Below are 19,706 nucleotides of genomic sequence, written 5' to 3' on the forward strand. Positions count from 1 at the left end.
AATAACATAGAGAAAAGATTTATAGGTAAAGTTCAGAGCATTAAACATTCTCTAAAGCATTGGACTAAATTCTAGTTAGGGGTTAAGCTTTGTACCATTTTACAGAGTGCCTCTTTTTCAGAACAAAATTGTTTAAATTTTCTTCTAGAGGATATTATCAAAGCGTAAATATAGCTTAAGAAGACATCTCATAGTATACGGCGTTTATGTTCAAAATTTCATTGTTAACGCATACTCTCACCCAAACAAACTGTAATAATAGACAGTAGTCGCAAGTAATCGGCTTGATATTTGGAACATAAACATGGAATCTATAGCATAGCATGGGATATCTTCCTATGTTGTATTTTCTCTATGGTACTAGACAACTAACAGTCTATCATAAATATCTACAGTTTATGTCAAATATATGTTTAAACTGAATACCCACATATCAGTATCAGTGTATGTCAATCAAATTTCACATTTAATCTAATCAAATTTAAAATAATACGAAAGATGAATCGAATGTATGATTCATAAATAATAGATAAGTAATCAAATACACATCAAGATTCCAATCAATATAAACTCTTCAACTAAAAATAACACGTTTTCAATGCAACGAGCTGGCCTTGTTTGTGCGCTGGCATGTGTCCCGTACAGTAAATATATTATTCCCAGGAGTTCTAATATGACTATTCCCACCCAGCCCGAACAAAAGTTACTCTTATAGTCTGCATGCTATGAATGTGATACTTTCTTCGACAATTATTCATCATTAAGACAGTAAATTCGATACAATTGAACAGATCTTGAAGGAAAAGTTCAATGATGAAGACAATAAATTTTAATCTCTAGTAAGAAAAATAAATATATTGCATTTTGAACAATTTAAAAGCGGCTAACATTCACTGGATTGCAACAAGTGGGATAAACTTCGTGGCCAGATTTATAAAAGATCTCAAAGCGTCAAGCTTAGCTAATCCAAAATTTACTACAGTAAAACAATTTTGTACTCTCACACAAGTAGACCACATTGTTCACATGTATTAGGGTGTATGCACCACACAGAGGGCGGACAGGCGTTACGAGTTTCGTCTTCTTAAAAATCAAATATGAGGGAACTGAAATTATTTATTGAATTAATTCGAGAAGTGAGAGAGAGTTGCTTATCATTGTCAGTAAATTGTCAACCATTATTAAATTGATTTCAGCTACAGATACCAGCTATAGTTGGAGAAACTGGACCTCGAACGCTTTTATTTATTTTATTCATATATTATTTCTACGCTATAATGGCAGCATTTTGGTTAACATTGGTGTTGGTATCCTTGTCTATCATTCGACAAAGCAGATAGTGCTATCCTTTTCTAGCAACGCAACGTTGCCAGATTGTGTTTCAACTAACAGAATATTAATTATTTAATCTCAATTATGAAAATGTATCATTTAATAGATTAAAACTACATTTTCTGTGTGAATGAAATATCGATGATTATTTAAACAAGAATGAAGAGTTAATATTACAGCAGTTATGCTGATAGTAGCTGTTTTTCTTCAATTTATCTTCAAAATTGATAAATCCATTAGAACTCTTGTATTTGATCACCGCCATTTTTTTCACAGAAAGAACGTGGACCGCAGAACTCATAACACCTGACACAACACCAACACCGCTGCTCACACCCTGATAAAATGAAGTGGAAAAAATGTATGTTCAATTGAAATGGTTATGAATGGTGACTACATACGGGCTGAGGTTGAGGTTGAGGAGTTTGCCTAGCACTGGAGTCGGTCGAGATGGTGGTGGGAGGGGGGGTTGTACTGGTGACACTTCCACCGGCCATCGGTGTGATGTCGTTCGTGATATCCCGCATCGTACTTGGATCTGAAAAACATGCAATGCAATTCATAAGTATCTTACTGCACTACGTAGCTCAAGGCAACTACTCTAAAAATAAATAATTGAATGTCAATGCAATCTTTAGGTAGCGCACGACGAGAAAAATGTCGTACACCATCAACACGTTGGCTGCCATAAGGATCCACGTATGATCCTCAGCTAGTCTTCTCCAGTAGGCCGTAACGATCCACATATGATCCTCAAGCAGCACCTTTTTCAAATGTTAATTACAAAACAACGGCCTACTGGAATTGATTGCAAACAACTCTAGGTTATTAGTAGATACAAATAATGACATGCCATTTGGTGATCAGTTTCAGAAACATTAGTTCAATCTCTTTGTGCAAAATTAATACTCTCATTCAAAATAGCCACAAACTGGAAGTGATGGGAAAGTGACTACTTTCGGGACGGGTATCGCGACTAACCTTACTTTTCCAGGCTCAAATTGAGATCAGCTGTTTTTATTTACACTGTTCGTAGAACGGTATCTTTCCAACCTAGAAAATGTCCGGAAATTGTAGGGTTTCTGTGCAGTGTGGAGAAAACAAAATCTGTTATCATTTCTACCTAGATCGTTTTTCTTCACAAAACTCAAACGTCGTACCCACTGCATCATGGTCGGTGGGTTCAGTTGAAACTCAAGTACTGTATCTGGCTTGGCAAAGACGATAGCATAGTATTTAGTATCAAGACACCATTTTTGTAACTTAGTTGTAGTCTAGACACCATGTTTCCACGTAAATATTTTAATCAATTACTTTTTGATGAGAAATGAGGAATGCATCTGAAGATGGAACTGGTGAGCTTATGAAGCTACTCCTTAGGAGTGAAATACTTTCCTCATTTCTCATCAAAAACGTAAAAAAGTTTTTTCGCCACACTGCACAGAAAGCAGCTGTTTTCCAGTCCCTACGTAGATCTGAAAGACATTGTTTGCAGACGACTCTCGTCTGACGTCAGAACAGGTTTCTTTCCAGCCTAGGCCGGAAAGAGTACCCTTTCCAGCCGCTAACATGGAACTAAGAAGGTGATCAAAAAACTTTTCATTATTTGTGTTCATTATTCAATAATTAAAACATTTATAATAATATCATCTTATTGCCATTTGAAAGAATAAAAAAGTATAAACTCAACCTCCCTCATAATTGAACACCTCCCACATAATTGAACATCATCTTTTAGGTTATTTAGACAAATCAGAATAAAAAATAAAAATACTTGGACAATTTCCTGATATTCAGATTACCTCAGATTTGCTAGAGCTATCCCCTTCCACTTCTGCTTTCGGAAGTGCTTAGTAAACAACTATTCTCATATATATATTGTTTATTTTTGTGTGTGGCGAAAAGTAGCGTTCGCACCACGGGCAAAAATGTTTTTCCGGCTCTCAATCGGCCTACGGCCTCGGACTTAAAAACCAATTTCGAGCCGGAAAAATCTCATTTTCTGCTCTAGGTGCGAAATATACTATTTTCTACAACTGCACGTAAAACAAGAATTTACATACTCAATTCTCCTCGTAAAACAGCTTATTTCTGAGGAGAATCTACTTTTTCGCTCACTAACCATCTGCGAATGCGCAGTAGATTTACTTACGCTCGCCAATCATTCGCGCATGCACAGAGGTTTCTTTACGTTCGCTAATCAACTGATGATAAGCAGCTCGCCAAAAGTAGGTCAGATTTTAACCTAAAAATCTGGTGTGGCGCACTCACACAACTTTCCTTGCCGTTATGAAAATATATCACCTGACGCCAGTGTTCCCGCGCATACTAGTTTACTATGCCTATTGAAAGATCTGAGCCAGCTGGTGACAGGACAATAACGCTGGATACACACGAGATCTGCTATCTCTTCATAGTGAATCATTCAATAGAATCAACAGTTGCCAACAGTTCGCAATTGAATAATCACATTTTCTCAAATTTCAAGCTTATTTTTAATTTTAGGTGACAATGTTACTGGACATTAATTCAAAAGATTTTCATGCTCAATCTTTTCCACTCAAAATTTTTCGTTTAAATTATATCTGAGACCTGATACTTTGGAAATCTAAAATCAAACTTTGCATAGATGGGGCGGAGCTCCTGAAATTTTTACAGATATGGGACTTGTGGCAGTTGATATAGCTTATCAATGAGTATTTTAGGTATGAATTTGATCAAAATCGTTGGAGCCATTTTCGAGAAAATCGCGAAAAACCCTGTTTTTGACAACATTATTGCCATTTTATCCGCCATCTTGAATTGCATTTGATTGAAATTGTTCATGTCGGATCCTTATAGTGTAAGGACCTTAAGTTCCAAATTTCAAGTCATTCCGTTAATTGGTAGATGAGATATCGTGTACACAGACGCACATACACTCATTTACACACACACACACACACACACACCACACACACACACACACACACACAGACCAATACCCAAAAACCACTTTTTTGGACTCAGGGGACCTTGAAACGTATAGAAATTTAGAAATTGGGGTACATTATTTTTTTCGGAAAGCAATACTTTCCTTACCTATAGTAATAGGGCAAGGAAAGTAAAAAGTTGGTAACTGTACCGGTTCTGCAGCCATGATGGATATCGGTGAAGACGAATTATTATTAACTCCGCCAGATATAAGTAATTCTCGCGTAATGCTTCTTTATAGCTCTTGCAAAATTATCAATGTTATGATAACTGTTTTGCGCGAGCAATAAAGTGGCGCATTACGCTCTTAATACATAAATAGCTATTTTAAACATTAATGTGGAAAAACAGTGTCCACAACAACTACGTTATTATCAAGTGTTCCTTCATGTACAACAACATAAATTTCAATTTTTGTGTATTTCACTGTAGAAGATGACATACTATGTTCATACTTGTCCGTGGAAAGGTTTACAACATTTGTGATAACACTGTCCTATTTACAATGAAGTCTTCTTAAGCCACACTTATACTATAAAATGTTGTTCACACACAGTTTTCTTCAAAACAGTGTCAATAATTTTTTGTGGAAAACAAGTTAAAAATTGCTGAGCTTTTTAATAAATTGGCATCAGTTGCCGAAAATTGTTGAAATCTAAGGCCCGGTTGCACAAAAGCCGGTTAAATATTAACCGTGATTAATTTCACGAGAACCAATGAGAGAAGGCTTTTTTGAAAAGACAGCTTCTCTGATTGGTTCTCTCTTGGAATTAATCACGGTTAAGATTTAATCGGCTTTGCAACCGGCACTAACTTGACAAATCTGGTGAAAACGTGGCTTTAATTGGTCATAATCTAATGGTATGATCACATTGAATGCGTGCGTATATGTGCAAGTGCAAGCGTGATCTTGCATGAACAATTGCGCAGATGAGAACAAAATGTGGAAAGAGCAATAGCAACACTCTCACTTGCTGGTTGCGTTCAGTGTGAGCAACTACTGATAAGTCACAACGTGTTTCAATGGCTATTCGAAAGATTTTGTTTCTCGGCTCATGCATGATCTGACGTGCACTTGCACATATGTACACACATCCAATGTGATCATGCCCTTAGAAACATTGTGTGAATTACATGGATATTTCATTGTAGATAATACTAGCTTTTCAATGATTGGTGAATCTTTGCTGCTTGCTGGTTGTGCAGTCATTTGTGCAGTCATATTGGAAAATAATCTACGATATTCAAAATATCAACTCTAAACCAGGACTGGGAAGGAATGAAATATAATTCCAGAAAAATCAATTCACTCGATTAGTTCACTGATATCTGATATTAAAACAATTTAAAAAAAGGTTTACCTATAATGGGAATGGCGTTTGGTCTCCGCTTGGCGGTCTTCTGGTAGGTGGAGTGCTGGATGTGATGCTGCTGCATCTGAGGTGGCGGGGCTTGCTGCTGCTGTTGCTGCTGCTGCTGCTGCGGAGGCGGCGCATGAGCAGTCACCACCGTAACAGGGGGCGGGCCTCCGGCTGGCCCCGCCCCTTGAGGCATGGCTCCGCCCATCTGTTGCACGGGCGCCGCGTGCGGTGGTGCCACGTTTCCGGCTGCCGCAGCCGCGTGCGATGCGGCGAAGCGCAGTGCGGCCGCGTTCGGCGCTGCTGCAGTCATGAACTGCGGCGCGGCTGCGCCCACCGTGTTCGGAAACACATCTGTGTCAACACAAGTCAATTATCAATAAATAAAAACATTTCGTTATTGTTTTTATTGATAGAAATAACAAGTGAAACGAAAAAAAAACCAGAAGCAAAAACGTAATGATATTCAATTTTTTTTACGTTTTAAATTAATAAATAATCTTTGTAATACAAAATGTAATAGTTTGAAAACTGATAATAATTCTACTATAAAGTAGTTTTAGACTTTATAAATTTTAAAAATGTTTTATTCTTCAAACAAATTCACACCATTCCAAGTTAACAACATCTAGCCTTTAATAATGCTTCCTATAAAGTTTAAGAATAATTCTTAAACAAGATAAAATATTAATAGAACCAGCCGCACTGGAGTAATAAGAGACACAATAATCATTATGAATTTCTAAACAAACTATCCTATTCAAGCTAAAATTTTTTGTGGAAAACAAGTTAAAAATTGCTGAGCTTTTTAATAAATTGGCATCAGTTGCCGAAAATTGTTGAAATCTAAGGCCCGGTTGCACAAAAGCCGGTTAAATATTAACCGTGATTAATTTCACGAGAACCAATGAGAGAAGGCTTTTTTGAAAAGACAGCTTCTCTGATTGGTTCTCTCTTGGATTAATCACGGTTAAGATTTAATCGGCTTTGCAACTGGCACTAACTTGACAAATCTGGTGAAAACGTGGCTTTAATTGGTCATAATCTAATGGTATGATCACATTGAATGCGTGCGTATATGTGCAAGTGCAAGCGTGATCTTGCATGAACAATTGCGCAGATGAGAACAAAATGTGGAAAGAGCAATAGCAACACTCTCACTTGCTGGTTGCGTTCAGTGTGAGCAACTACTGATAAGTCACAACGTGTTTCAATGGCTATTCGAAAGATTTTGTTTCTCGGCTCATGCATGATCTGACGTGCACTTGCACATATGTACACACATCCAATGTGATCATGCCCTTAGAAACATTGTGTGAATTACATGGATATTTCATTGTAGATAATACTAGCTTTTCAATGATTGGTGAATCTTTGCTGCTTGCTGGTTGTGCAGTCATATTGGAAAATAATCTACGATATTCAAAATATCAACTCTAAACCAGGACTGGGAAGGAATGAAATATAATTCCAGAAAAATCAATTCACTCGATTAGTTCACTGATATCTGATATTAAAACAATTTAAAAAAAGGTTTACCTATAATGGGAATGGCGTTTGGTCTCCGCTTGGCGGTCTTCTGGTAGGTGGAGTGCTGGATGTGATGCTGCTGCATCTGAGGTGGCGGGGCTTGCTGCTGCTGTTGCTGCTGCTGCTGCGGAGGCGGCGCATGAGCAGTCACCACCGTAACAGGGGGCGGGCCTCCGGCTGGCCCCGCCCCTTGAGGCATGGCTCCGCCCATCTGTTGCACGGGCGCCGCGTGCGGTGGTGCCACGTTTCCGGCTGCCGCAGCCGCGTGCGATGCGGCGAAGCGCAGTGCGGCCGCGTTCGGCGCTGCTGCAGTCATGAACTGCGGCGCGGCTGCGCCCACCGTGTTCGGAAACACATCTGTGTCAACACAAGTCAATTATCAATAAATAAAAACATTTCGTTATTGTTTTTATTGATAGAAATAACAAGTGAAACGAAAAAAAAACAAGAAGCAAAAACGTAATGATATTCAATTTTTTTTACGTTTTAAATTAATAAATAATCTTTGTAATACAAAATGTAATAGTTTGAAAACTGATAATAATTCTACTATAAAGTAGTTTTAGAAATAAAGTACTTTATATTTATAAAGTACTTTATAAATTTTAAAAATGTTTTATTCTTCAAACAAATTCACACCATTCCAAGTTAACAACATCTAGCCTTTAATAATGCTTCCTATAAAGTTTAAGAATAATTCTTAAACAAGATAAAATATTAATAGAACCAGCCGCACTGGAGTAATAAGAGACACAATAATCATTATGAATTTCTAAACAAACTATCCTATTCAAGCTAAAATTTTTTTTCAAAAACGAATTTATAATATTCTCTTATTTATTGCAGAGGGCTACTTTTTTTCTCAAAGAATAACTAAAAGCTACAGTCTGTTCTGGGAGCCGAGAGAAGATGTAAGGGCCAAGCCACACGCAGCGTTTTTCAGTCAGCATTACAGGGCAAGAAGCTCTCCGATTGGCTGATCTATCTGGAATGGTTGGTATATCGAGAGGAAGCTCTCTCGTATCAGCCAATCGGAGAGATTTCTGTTCTGATGTTGCGTGCCTACTCGTCTAAAAAACGCTTCTTGAGGCATGGTCCCAAAAAAACATTGGTGAGTGAGTGGGTATTGGAGCAGCAAGACTGATCACAGAGCCCACCTCACATCATTCTCAAAGACTGATCTGTACGTGATTGGCCATTTATAACTCGTACACACACAAGAAAATAATAAAAATGTAACATACTTTTGGTCGTATTTTGAATGTTTTTATGTTAAAAAATACCTCTGAAAAGGGTAACATGACAGAAATTGGGTTGGCATATGTACCAACAATCTTTCAATCGACGGACATTCTGGATAACGTGTCAGGAAATAGACGTGTATGGAAACAGTGTGAATGGAAGCATAAAGGAATGGTTTTACGAGTCCAGCTTTGTATACAATTTGGTATAAAGTTATAGGTATATAGATATAAAGCCAAGTGGATTGGGGATTATATAATTGAAATGTTGAATGTGAAAGAAGACATGGTTACTCACAATAATTTGGATAACCTTGGACGTGCGCACCGAAATTGACTGGCGTGACCGGATAAAATATTTGACTAGCACTCTGATTGTGTTGCCGCCCTCCTTGAGGATAATGCTGCCAAAGTAAAAAATACATATTTCAAACATCAATTTACCAAATACGCGCATACAAACATACAATTCAATCAATTCATCCAGTCATGAAATAGCAAATTTCATAAAAATTAAATTAGAGTCAATAAACACAACATCAGTAAGCAGATGAGAAGAAAGAAGAATGGGAAAGCTGTACTGTTGAATGATAACCAACAAAGCTGAGCAAAGGGAAAAGTAATAGGTGAAATAGATTTATTTTGTTATCTTTTTGCAAGAGGGAAGAGAAAAATAAAAGCACCAAGTAGTGATATTGTACATGGCTTCCAATCCTTTAGTGCTAGTGGAATGCAGCTATTTTCATTTTTTTAGATGAAGTTTTACTTAGATTTTATTATTGCGATTGTATGAAGTTTTTATTGACAAAGGTATTGATTAAAAGATTTTGTGGTTGGAAAGAGAAAAGTTTTCTGAATAAAGTTCTGTTTGGCATGACACCCCTGCAAATAAGTATTGTAATTAATTATTTGTTTATTCATATATTTTTATTATTCTACTTAATACGTTTTTGTCGATGTTACGAAATACCCATACAAGTGCATAACTGTGAATGGCAGGATTCTAATCCACGGCCCCTTCAGCTTCAGTTTATCAAAAATGGTATCAAACAACGTCTAATAGATTGAACTATCGGAATCTACATTTTATTTCATAGATTGTTTCAACTTTTATCAAAGTATTACAGTCAAAAAATATATAATACAAAGGAGAACAACAATAACAACTCAACTGATTTGTATACGTTGTATCATCTGAGCGCTGGTGGTAATCGGTGAGCCAGTCCAAATAGTTACTAATGTAAAGTGCACGTCTATTTTTGCAATATTTAGTTCAAACTCGACGTCGTAGAGCTATGAACAACGTGCGTTCATAATTGTAACTTATTTTGAAAATTGAGAAACACAGCTATGTTAACAGCAATCATTGTTTCATAGCCACTTTAGGACAAGTTGAAATCTCTGTGAGGAAAACTATAAAATTCTCACTCTCTATAAAATTCAATATATTCTAATAAATATAAATTGCGAACACAATGGTTACGGAATATATTGATAACACTTACGGTTGGCATAGTAAAATGATGATGATTCACATGAGATATATTTCCAAGAGCCGCCGGGAAGTTCACTGGCATTCCGGCCGGCTGGAAACGAATTTAAAAATAAATTAATCTATGATCAATCAAATGATTCAGCATTGATTCACAATTATGATGGATTATAAAAATGTAACATACTTTTGGTCGTATTTTGAATGTTTTTATGTTAAAAATACCTCTGAAAAGGGTAACATGACAGAAATTGGGTTGGCATATGTACCAACAATCTTTCAATCGACGGACATTCTGGATAACGTGTCAGGAAATAGACGTGTATGGAAACAGTGTGAAAGGAAGCATAAAGGAATGGTTTTACGAGTCCAGCTTTGTATACAATTTGGTATAAAGTTATAGGTATATGGATATAAAGCCAAGTGGATTGGGGATTATATAATTGAAATGTTGAATGTGAAAGAAGACATGGTTACTCACAATAATTTGGATAACCTTGGACGTGCGCACCGAAATTGACTGGCGTGACCGGATAAAATATTTGACTAGCACTCTGATTGTGTTGCCGCCCTCCTTGAGGATAATGCTGCCAAAGTAAAAAATACATATTTCAATCATCAATTTACCAAATACGCGCATACAAACATACAATTCAATCAATTCATCCAGTCATGAAATAGCAAATTTCATAAAAATTAAATTAGAGTCAATAAACACAACATCAGTAAGCAGATGAGAAGAAAGAAAAATGGGAAAGCTGTACTGTTGAATAATAACCAACAAAGCTGAGCAAAGGGAAAAGAAATAGGTGAAATAGATTTATTTTCTTATCTTTTTGCAAGAGGGAAGAGAAAAATAAAGGCACCAAGTAGTGATTTTGTACATGGCTTCCAATCCTTTAGTGCTAGTGGAATGCAGTTATTTTCATTTTTTTAGATGAAGTTTTACTTAGATTTAATTATTGTGATTGTATGAAGTTTTTATTGACAAAGGTATTGATTAAAAGATTTTGTGGTTGGAAAGAGAAAAGTTTTCTGAATAAAGTTCTGTTTGGCATGACACCCCTGCAAATAAGTATTGTAATTAATTATTTGTTTATTCATATATTTTATTATTCTACTTAATACGTTTTTGTCGATGTTACGAAATACCCATACAAGTGCATAACTGTGAATGGCAGGATTCTAATCCACGGCCCCTTCAGCTTCAGTTCATCAAAAATGGTATCAAACAACGTCTAATAGATTGAACTATCGGAATCTACATTTTATTTCATAGATTGTTTCAACTTTTATCAAAGTATTACAGTCAAAAAATATATAATACAAAGGAGAACAACAATAACAACTCAACTGATTTGTATACGTTGTATCATCTCAGCGCTGGTGGTAATCGGTGAGTCAGTCCAAATAGTTACTAATGTAAAGTGCACGTCTATTTTTGCAATATTTAGTTCAAACTCGACGTCGTAGAGCTATGAACAACGTGCGTTCATAATTGTAACTTATTTTGAAAATTGAGAAACACAGCTATGTTAACAGCAATCATTGTTTCATAGCCACTTCAGGACAAGTTGAAATCTCTGTGAGGAAAACTATAAAATTCTCACTCTCTATAAAATTCAATATATTCTAATAAATATAAATTGCGAACACAATGGTTACGGAATATATTGATAACACTTACGGTTGGCATAGTAAAATGATGATGATTCACATGAGATATATTTCCAAGAGCCGCCGGGAAGTTCACTGGCATTCCGGCCGGCTGGAAACGAATTTAAAAATAAATTAATTTATGATCAATCAAATGATTCAGCATTGATTCACAATTATGATGGATTAAGGAAAAAATTGATGATTTTAAAAAATAAAAACAAAGCGGGTTGTAATAAAATGATAACGTGGAAAACCGAACTATCTGTGCAAACCTTAGATTGCAGCATTGCTCTAATGAAGTACATTGCAGTCAGATTTCACACAAATCCACAGAGCCGGTGAGCTAATTGTTTAAAAGAGTGATAAAGAGAGCGTAGGCACTTTTCGATATAATCAGCATGAAAAAGTCAACAGTGTGCTCCTATTTTTATATTGAAATAGCATTGGCCGGCCATGTTAGATTTGACTGCTTTTTAATAAATTTGAAGAGCGAAACGTGGAATTTCTGCCGCAGTAATACCATTTAAAATAAAACAATTTTATTAAAAAGTTAATTTTTTAAAGTGAAACATTCCTGGAGCTGGTTGGACGTTTGAAAATTATCATAAATTAATTTAACAATTTTCATCATAGCCAAACGCTCAAAACATACAATGAACTCTGCTAAACTATCAGCTCATAAATCTTCATTAAATTCCTCTTTCGATGTACATAACTTGACTTTCTATCAATTTAAATCCACTATAAATCATCACAATGGAAAAAATTCAAAGCAATTCTCAAAGTGGATGAGAACCATTCAAGCAAAACTCAATCTTCAAAGACTTCCAATTGGGATGAAGCTCTCTTTTACGTTTTATTCTTGAAAATTTTGATCAAGTTTCATAAAAATTCAGAATAATTTAGAAATGAATACATAAAGCCTTGAAAATAAAGTTTCCTTGGATCAAACAAAAAAATATATAAATCCATGAAACAAAGACAGAAATTTCAAAAACTGAACTATAATAAAATACTGTAAAATATTGTAAATAGGCTATTACTACAATACTGATTAGATTGTAGCAAGCGATATGTAAAGCACAGACACGCTCAAAAACTCATTCATTTCCAAAAACTGATAACATAAAATGTACTTATTAGAAAATAAATTGAATTATATTATAGATACAGGAATGTTAAGGATGAAGAATCACCCACCACCAGATTACTATAAACAATAAACAGAATTGAACTCTATCCTGACAGCTTAGCGTTAACAATAACACCCTAAATCATTCTAGACTCGTAAATTTAACACCACAATAGGCGGGAGAGAGCATTAATTAAGATGCTCTTTAGAATACATTCGTTTGTTACTTTTTCTGAGTCATTCTCTTCTCTGAGATTGTGAATGTTAACAAGCTACATCGAAATTAATTCACATTCAATTAATGAAAGGGTGTTTTTCGAACAGCAAGAAATTTCAACTAAAACTGTTTTTATAATGGCATGAAGAATCAACCGAATGAATTAAGTCTTACTTTGATACAGAGATATCATTTATGAAAACTATACAAATAATAATTATAAATAGGAACGAGGATAATACACTACTGACTACTGTAATAAGAGTTGTGAAGAATTTTAAATGCACTAGGAACAATACATTTTCAAGTTGAAATTTTTTTATGAATTTCCAACTCATGTCCCTAATATCCATTATAACTATAACATTCAGCTCCTGTTTCCATCGGTTTCATTACTGTTCATAGCATTGAATTGGTTGAGACGAGTACTTTTCAAGACTGTAATATTAGTAAATCTGTGATTTAGATTACAATTTATACATATGACGTCTATTAATATCAGATAGATTAAAAGAACACAAAAATTGAACTTGAAAATGGAATGGAGTAAACAAGAATAATAAATGCCGTAATATTAATATAGGAATGTAAAATAGTTGGCATCTGCATATATAGTAGCATCTGGACGACTGCACTATGCAAAATAACAATAATTACAAGATTACTGAGAGACAACTACTACTGCTACATCAAATCACAAATTACGTTCAAATTGGTTTAAAACGTAATATGATACAAAATTCTACAAGATGTTTCTTCACATGATCAAAACATTCAACAAAAACCCTTTTGTTGAATTTTATGATTTAATTCATTCGGAAAAATAGTATAAAGAAGAAAGCAGGATATGAAGTTTTCATTTGTTAATTTGTAAGAAAATAATAATTAAAAACAATGTTTCCAGTTGAATACATTAACGACTGTTTTTAAAACTGATTTTCGGATAAAACTCAATACACTTTCATTAAAATTAAAGGAGAAAAATACACCACAGATATAGGTGTTTTATATATAGGTGTTATATATATTGTATTTCTTCAAATTAAACAAAGTTGGCTGCGCCTGTTTCTGCACTCTTCATTCACTTCAATGCTTTGTTAATATTGATTAAGGGCTAGACCACATTCGGCGCTTTCAGACGAGTCGGCAGGGCAGGAGGTTCTCCGATTGGCTGATTCCTGAACGCCAACCCAATCAGCCACTCTGAGAGCTTCCCGCGCTGCCGACTCGTCCGAAAACGCCTAATATGGTCTCGTCCTAAATACGATTATAATCACTTACGATTATAAATGGTAAGATGGGAGTAATAGGCAAAATACTATCATACATAGCCGTTGTAAGTAAATAAAAATTTCAACTAAGAATTTTTCAAATAAAACTGTAGAGCAGTATGTATGATTATCTGTCAGGGAAGTCCCATACCATGCACAAGCTAGTCTCCATTCAGACTACAAGCAATATTAGCCAGAATAGAGAAGGTGAAAAAAATATGTTTTTGGGTCTACCAGAACATGCAAATTAATGATAACGGAAAAATGACATTAAAATTTGTAAATACATTGAATCCCACTGGGGGAACCACAGTATTAATATATTTTCAGAATATCATGCATACTATAAATTCCTAAAAGGTACTATCTGAATGGAAAATGCTCATGAAGAGAACACAGGAAATGATTTTAAAATGTCATGCTCAACATAAATTCCCGTCAGGTACTTTCCTATGAAGTGACAATGTTTTTCCAGTTATACTTCACTTGTTTCGTTGAAATTTCAAGAGAGATAGAATAGTAGAGGTATACAGCAGTATGTAATAAGAAACTATGGACAACCATGCAAGTAAAATATAGTTGAATGTAGTAGTAAAGTACCTGCAAGACTTGGACTATATTCCTATTCGGTGGCAAACGTGATTGATTAGCATTTCCCAGCCTATAAACACCCTGTTGTGGACAAAAACATAAGCAGTCTTAGCTAGTAAATCAAAAATCAACTAATACTTCATCTATTAACTATATTCTATACAAAATTACTTTTGACTTGAAGGAATATGCGACGCGCAGAAATGGAGGGAGATCAGCCAATTAAAATGATGAATAGAGTCATAGGTAGAAGCGCAGTTGCCAATTTCGAATAGACTCAGTCGACTCAGTGCTTTCAGAGAGGAAACATCCGTATGCGAATCATGAGCAGTTGAACACTCATTGGAAATTTGAGAACGCTGGCCGATTTAGAACGGTAGCATCGCGCCGCTGTATCCCTACCTTTCTCTGCTGCGCATATCCCTCCGTGTCAAAAGTAATTTTGTACGGACTATAGGTAGTATATTTGCTTTATTATAATCATCACAAAAGATTATTACTCTTATTGTTCGTTTTTAGAAAAACAACACAATAAGGTGTCCACATGATAAGCTAAAAAATCAATAATCAACCAATTCTTCAGCACAGATTATAACTTCCAAAACTATACTAGAAATGATGGATTGTAACAGAATTGCAAGCTGAATTTTTCATTTTCGACATTGTTATTGTTTGTTTTCTGATAAACACCACAATGCGTTGTCCACATTTCTTTGGATATAAGTTTCCTGTTTTCATTCCAATCAATGCACAAATTATTAGGCGCCTAGCTGGACATAAAGAGAGAATATGATATCATGTATTATACTATACATCTCTGAATCTATACATTCTATAGTTTTGATGGAGAGTATGACTTCAACAAGTAATTAGGACATTATCATCACATATGGTACGAGTTGCCAGAAATCCCCCCGACCGCCACCCAAGAAGTGGTGTGACTTTGATAACGACAGTAGGCCTATTCATTATTCTATCATATAATACAACAAACCTTTATCATAGCATTGAATACAGGAACTTATACATTGAGCTGAATGCCCAACATTTTCATAGATTAACTATGTTTGAATTAACATTCCTACTTCATTTTAATAGGTAATTAATTTGTATTTTTAATTGTCGGTGTGTTGAGCCTGGGAAGGGGAAATACAAAAAACTGAATATGGAAGTAATGTTATGTTAACATGAAAAGAATTCGTCTCAAAAGAAAATACTAAGAGAATTAATGAAAGACAAGAGGTGGCCGGTCAGCCTAATCGACCAAATTTATATTAAAAAAAACAAACAAAGAACTGATTGAAAAAACAAATTCTTCTATTTTTGTATTGGGATTCAAATTATAATCAGTCGATAAAAGCAAGCCTTCCTTGTTTACTGAACCTGTGTTCACAAATCATGGCATAATCCCCAAAGGATTGAAAAACCAACGATAACTACAGTAAAAACACCTAGACTTTCCAAAGCGGTTAGTCGGTTAGAAAAATGCAAAAAGATTACTATTGAAGCAAAACCTTTCCAAACCCCCAAACTCACACCAGAAAAAAATATCAAAATGACACGAAAATTCATAACGTTTCATGTGAGATCCCATAAAAATTTCAAATATGTGAAGGAGAGCATTTTGTCAGGTGAGTAGTAAATTTAAATTAATATACCAGCGGAAAACTACCTTCCAGGGGGATGCTATTCCAAAACCTAACGAGTACTTCTAAAAAAGATAAATTCAAAGAACAAAAAGTTGTGAAAATTCTAGCGGTCTATGAAGAAGAAACTGCAAAACGTCGACTTTAGAGATGTGATAAATGTTTTAATCTGAGCTACTTCATTCAATACATTTAAAAGTTAAAGTACATTATAAAAATTACAAATAGCTTACTTGTATGAAAAGAAGTAGTTTCCAAGCAAAATTTTAAAATTCCTCAATATTTATTGAAATTTTTTCAGGATATGAATGTATAAATATAATAATTTCATCCTATGCTTATTTGATATACTAAAACCCTACCACCATTGTAATAAATGTTTATAATAAATGTTACTCTATCATTTCATTTTTAGTGGAAAGGAACTTATTAAACAATAGGGAGGAGCAATAAAAGTATGAATGTAAAGCTATTCGTGTTGTTCATTTTTTGTAGCCAAAAAATGAAAGAAGACAACAATGAACTTCCTCAAACACCCATTTGCCCCAAACGTCAACAACTCTGATTACCCGAAACCTACCAAAGCCCTCCACCTTTTATCAAATTCACCCATACCCAACATTTGTCCCGTTAATAACAAATACAGATGAATTGCGGAATTTATTATCAACTTTCCGAAGTTTTTGAATTGGTAGTTCGCCCAACATATATGATGTAATATTTATTTACAAATAAATGTATATATGAGATGAGTTATTAAATAAATAGAATCAGTAACTTGTTGACTAGCACGCGAAAGCCTTTTGAATTTGAACTGTGATTAAATGCCAAGAGAATCCATCAGAGGAACCATATTTTTGAAAAGTCTTCTTGGATTGATTCTCGTGGCATTTAATAATGATTAAAATTTAAATTCAACTGGCCTTTCAGCAACCAGGCTATGGTACCAATAACTGACATTTCAATTCTTGTAATATACCATGCCTATGAACCACCATGAAGGGATCATATTATTTTCATATTAGTGGTAAAAACTATTTTCCCCTCACGTACAATTATCATTTGTCTCTTGATATGCATTTCCTAAAATATTAATACAGATATTTTACAGTCTTCATCCCAACTCTACTACTTCCTTATTATTTCTAAAAATGTATAAATTGCTCATTATAGCGGAAAACCTAATGCCTAACAATAAATAAAAACCAAACAATTATTTTGTAAATAGCCTGAGCTTAGAATCTTATGGGAATCAAAACTTTGTTGATGATACATGATTTATTCAAGTTTGCTTTAAATTTTTACTTTGTTTTTCATCAATAAATCACATTGTACTAGTCCTGTTCATTTCTAATGAAACTAACAACAAAATAAATTAAAAAGAGTTCTTCAAGTCACGTAAACTAATTATTAGATATGCTCTAATTTCCACACATCATTCCAATTAGAACAGTAATTGCGAAGAACGTTATACTTCAATTAGTCACTGCAAATCTAGAAACTCATGTACGAAGAAAACGTTAGTCAGTTCAATCAATAGTAAGAATTCTTCAAATTTTAGATGATTATTGAATTGGATCAAATGTAGCTACATGCGTTATACTAACCTGACAAAGGCCAATGAAGATAAAAATTTCAAATTAATTTTATATGTTTTAAGAAAAGATAAAGAAGGTAAGCAATAATTAACTTATTTTTTCGGATTTAGTGTATCATTGCATTTTAATCATTTATCAATTTTCATTACATTTTTCATTTGAAGTGCCTGTCATTTCAACTGTTTATTAATATAGTGTTCATTATCTTGGAAAAAATGAAAAATCTATAAACGACAGAGATCAATAGATCATAAATATCTATAAATCAAGAAATCATAGCGGATTTTGAAAATCGATTCAAATACTAAGATATTTAGATACTTGAATATTAAATATTTATTAAGATATTAAAATACTAAAATAGATCAGTTTCGGGGTCTATTATTAGCTTAGAAAAAACAAATAGCCTAGATGACCTACCAACGACGTTCTTTTATCTGTGCTACTCGCATATGTTTAATACTGGGTAATAATTCATCTTTTGGGTCCGTTTCTCCAAATTATCCATCTACTAAGACCTATAATTTATAGGTCTATGATCTATCTATAATGGGTTGGGGTACCACATAATACTGCTGAGTTCTGATACAAAATATTATCTGATAAAGTATCTAGAACGCGCTTTAGGCCGGTGTCAGACGCTAAAACATATATCGTCATATTGCATTAATTTTGTATAAATTATTATATCGTATCTTGATCATTGCGGATGAATAGAGAATCAAATTCTTTGAAGAATGATGTAGTGGATGATATTCGAAAATGTGTAGCCCACCATCCACCATATTATAAGCCGAGAGCTTCATGCAAAAGATTTTCTTACTGCCCAACACATATTTCACCAAATTAATGACCCAAAAAATTGAATTGCATTTATGACGAGAAATGTGATAAGATGGATGAAAATTTAATCGAAACGAGTATATCCAGTTCACCCAACTGAATACTTCACAATTCAAGATTTTACTAAATATCTATATAATTTATCTTGAAATATTTTTGTTATATTGTAGAGACAGTATGAGCATGTGATAGTTTGTAAGCTTAGATTACGAGTTTAAAATTATAAATTTAACTAACATAGAGATATCAACCCCTAGATTATGTATGGCTGTAACCGAATTTTGTCCCACCAATAAAGTATATGTGTATTTATAGTACATCAATATAATAAAAATGATATTAAGATGACTATATCGATTTCAGAAAAATAATAAATTCAAATATTCAGTTGTTGAATTTCAACTGAAATTTCAATAAAACTTCAACAGGGCATAATGTAGATGGCTTTACGATCGAGAGACCACGAACCGATACGTGAAGGGAGGAGAATCAATTACTTATTAAAACTAAAATCAGAGAACACCTTTACAATTATTTCCGTTTCTTACTATTTATACACTAAGTATGTAATATTATAAAGATATTCATAGCCCAAACACAAATTGATTGTTCATTCTTATTTCTTTAGTCTCTATTATTTCGCATCTATGTAGGTATCTATTATGGGGGAAATTCTCTAGAAATGATCAGACGTAAACTTATTCATTATCCATACCTTTAAAATCCATCATTTCTACTCATATTCATTAATTAGTTTATCAGCATTGACCAATTTCTTCATATTTGGGAAGTTTGTTAAAGCAGGGAATAATAATCTACAGCC

General features: G+C 34.2%; 1 protein-coding gene across 1 annotated transcript in view; it reads right to left on the minus strand.

Annotated features, from left to right (window-relative positions):
* LOC111060653 (eukaryotic translation initiation factor 4 gamma 1-like) overlaps positions 1-19,706 on the minus strand; it is a 138,341-nt gene that overhangs the window by 52,849 nt on the left and 65,786 nt on the right. Inside the window, exons 5-9 of the mRNA XM_039422741.1 lie at positions 14,806-14,877; positions 11,614-11,694; positions 10,408-10,513; positions 5,667-6,017; positions 1,734-1,870 (exon numbers count right to left, since the gene is read on the minus strand). Of these exons, the coding sequence (XP_039278675.1) occupies positions 1,734-1,870; positions 5,667-6,017; positions 10,408-10,513; positions 11,614-11,694; positions 14,806-14,877 (747 nt within the window). The remainder of the gene's footprint in view (positions 1-1,733; positions 1,871-5,666; positions 6,018-10,407; positions 10,514-11,613; positions 11,695-14,805; positions 14,878-19,706) is intronic.

The sequence above is a fragment of the Nilaparvata lugens genome, chromosome 3 (genome assembly GCF_014356525.2).
Source record: "Nilaparvata lugens isolate BPH chromosome 3, ASM1435652v1, whole genome shotgun sequence".
NCBI classification, from domain to species: domain Eukaryota; kingdom Metazoa; phylum Arthropoda; class Insecta; order Hemiptera; family Delphacidae; genus Nilaparvata; species Nilaparvata lugens.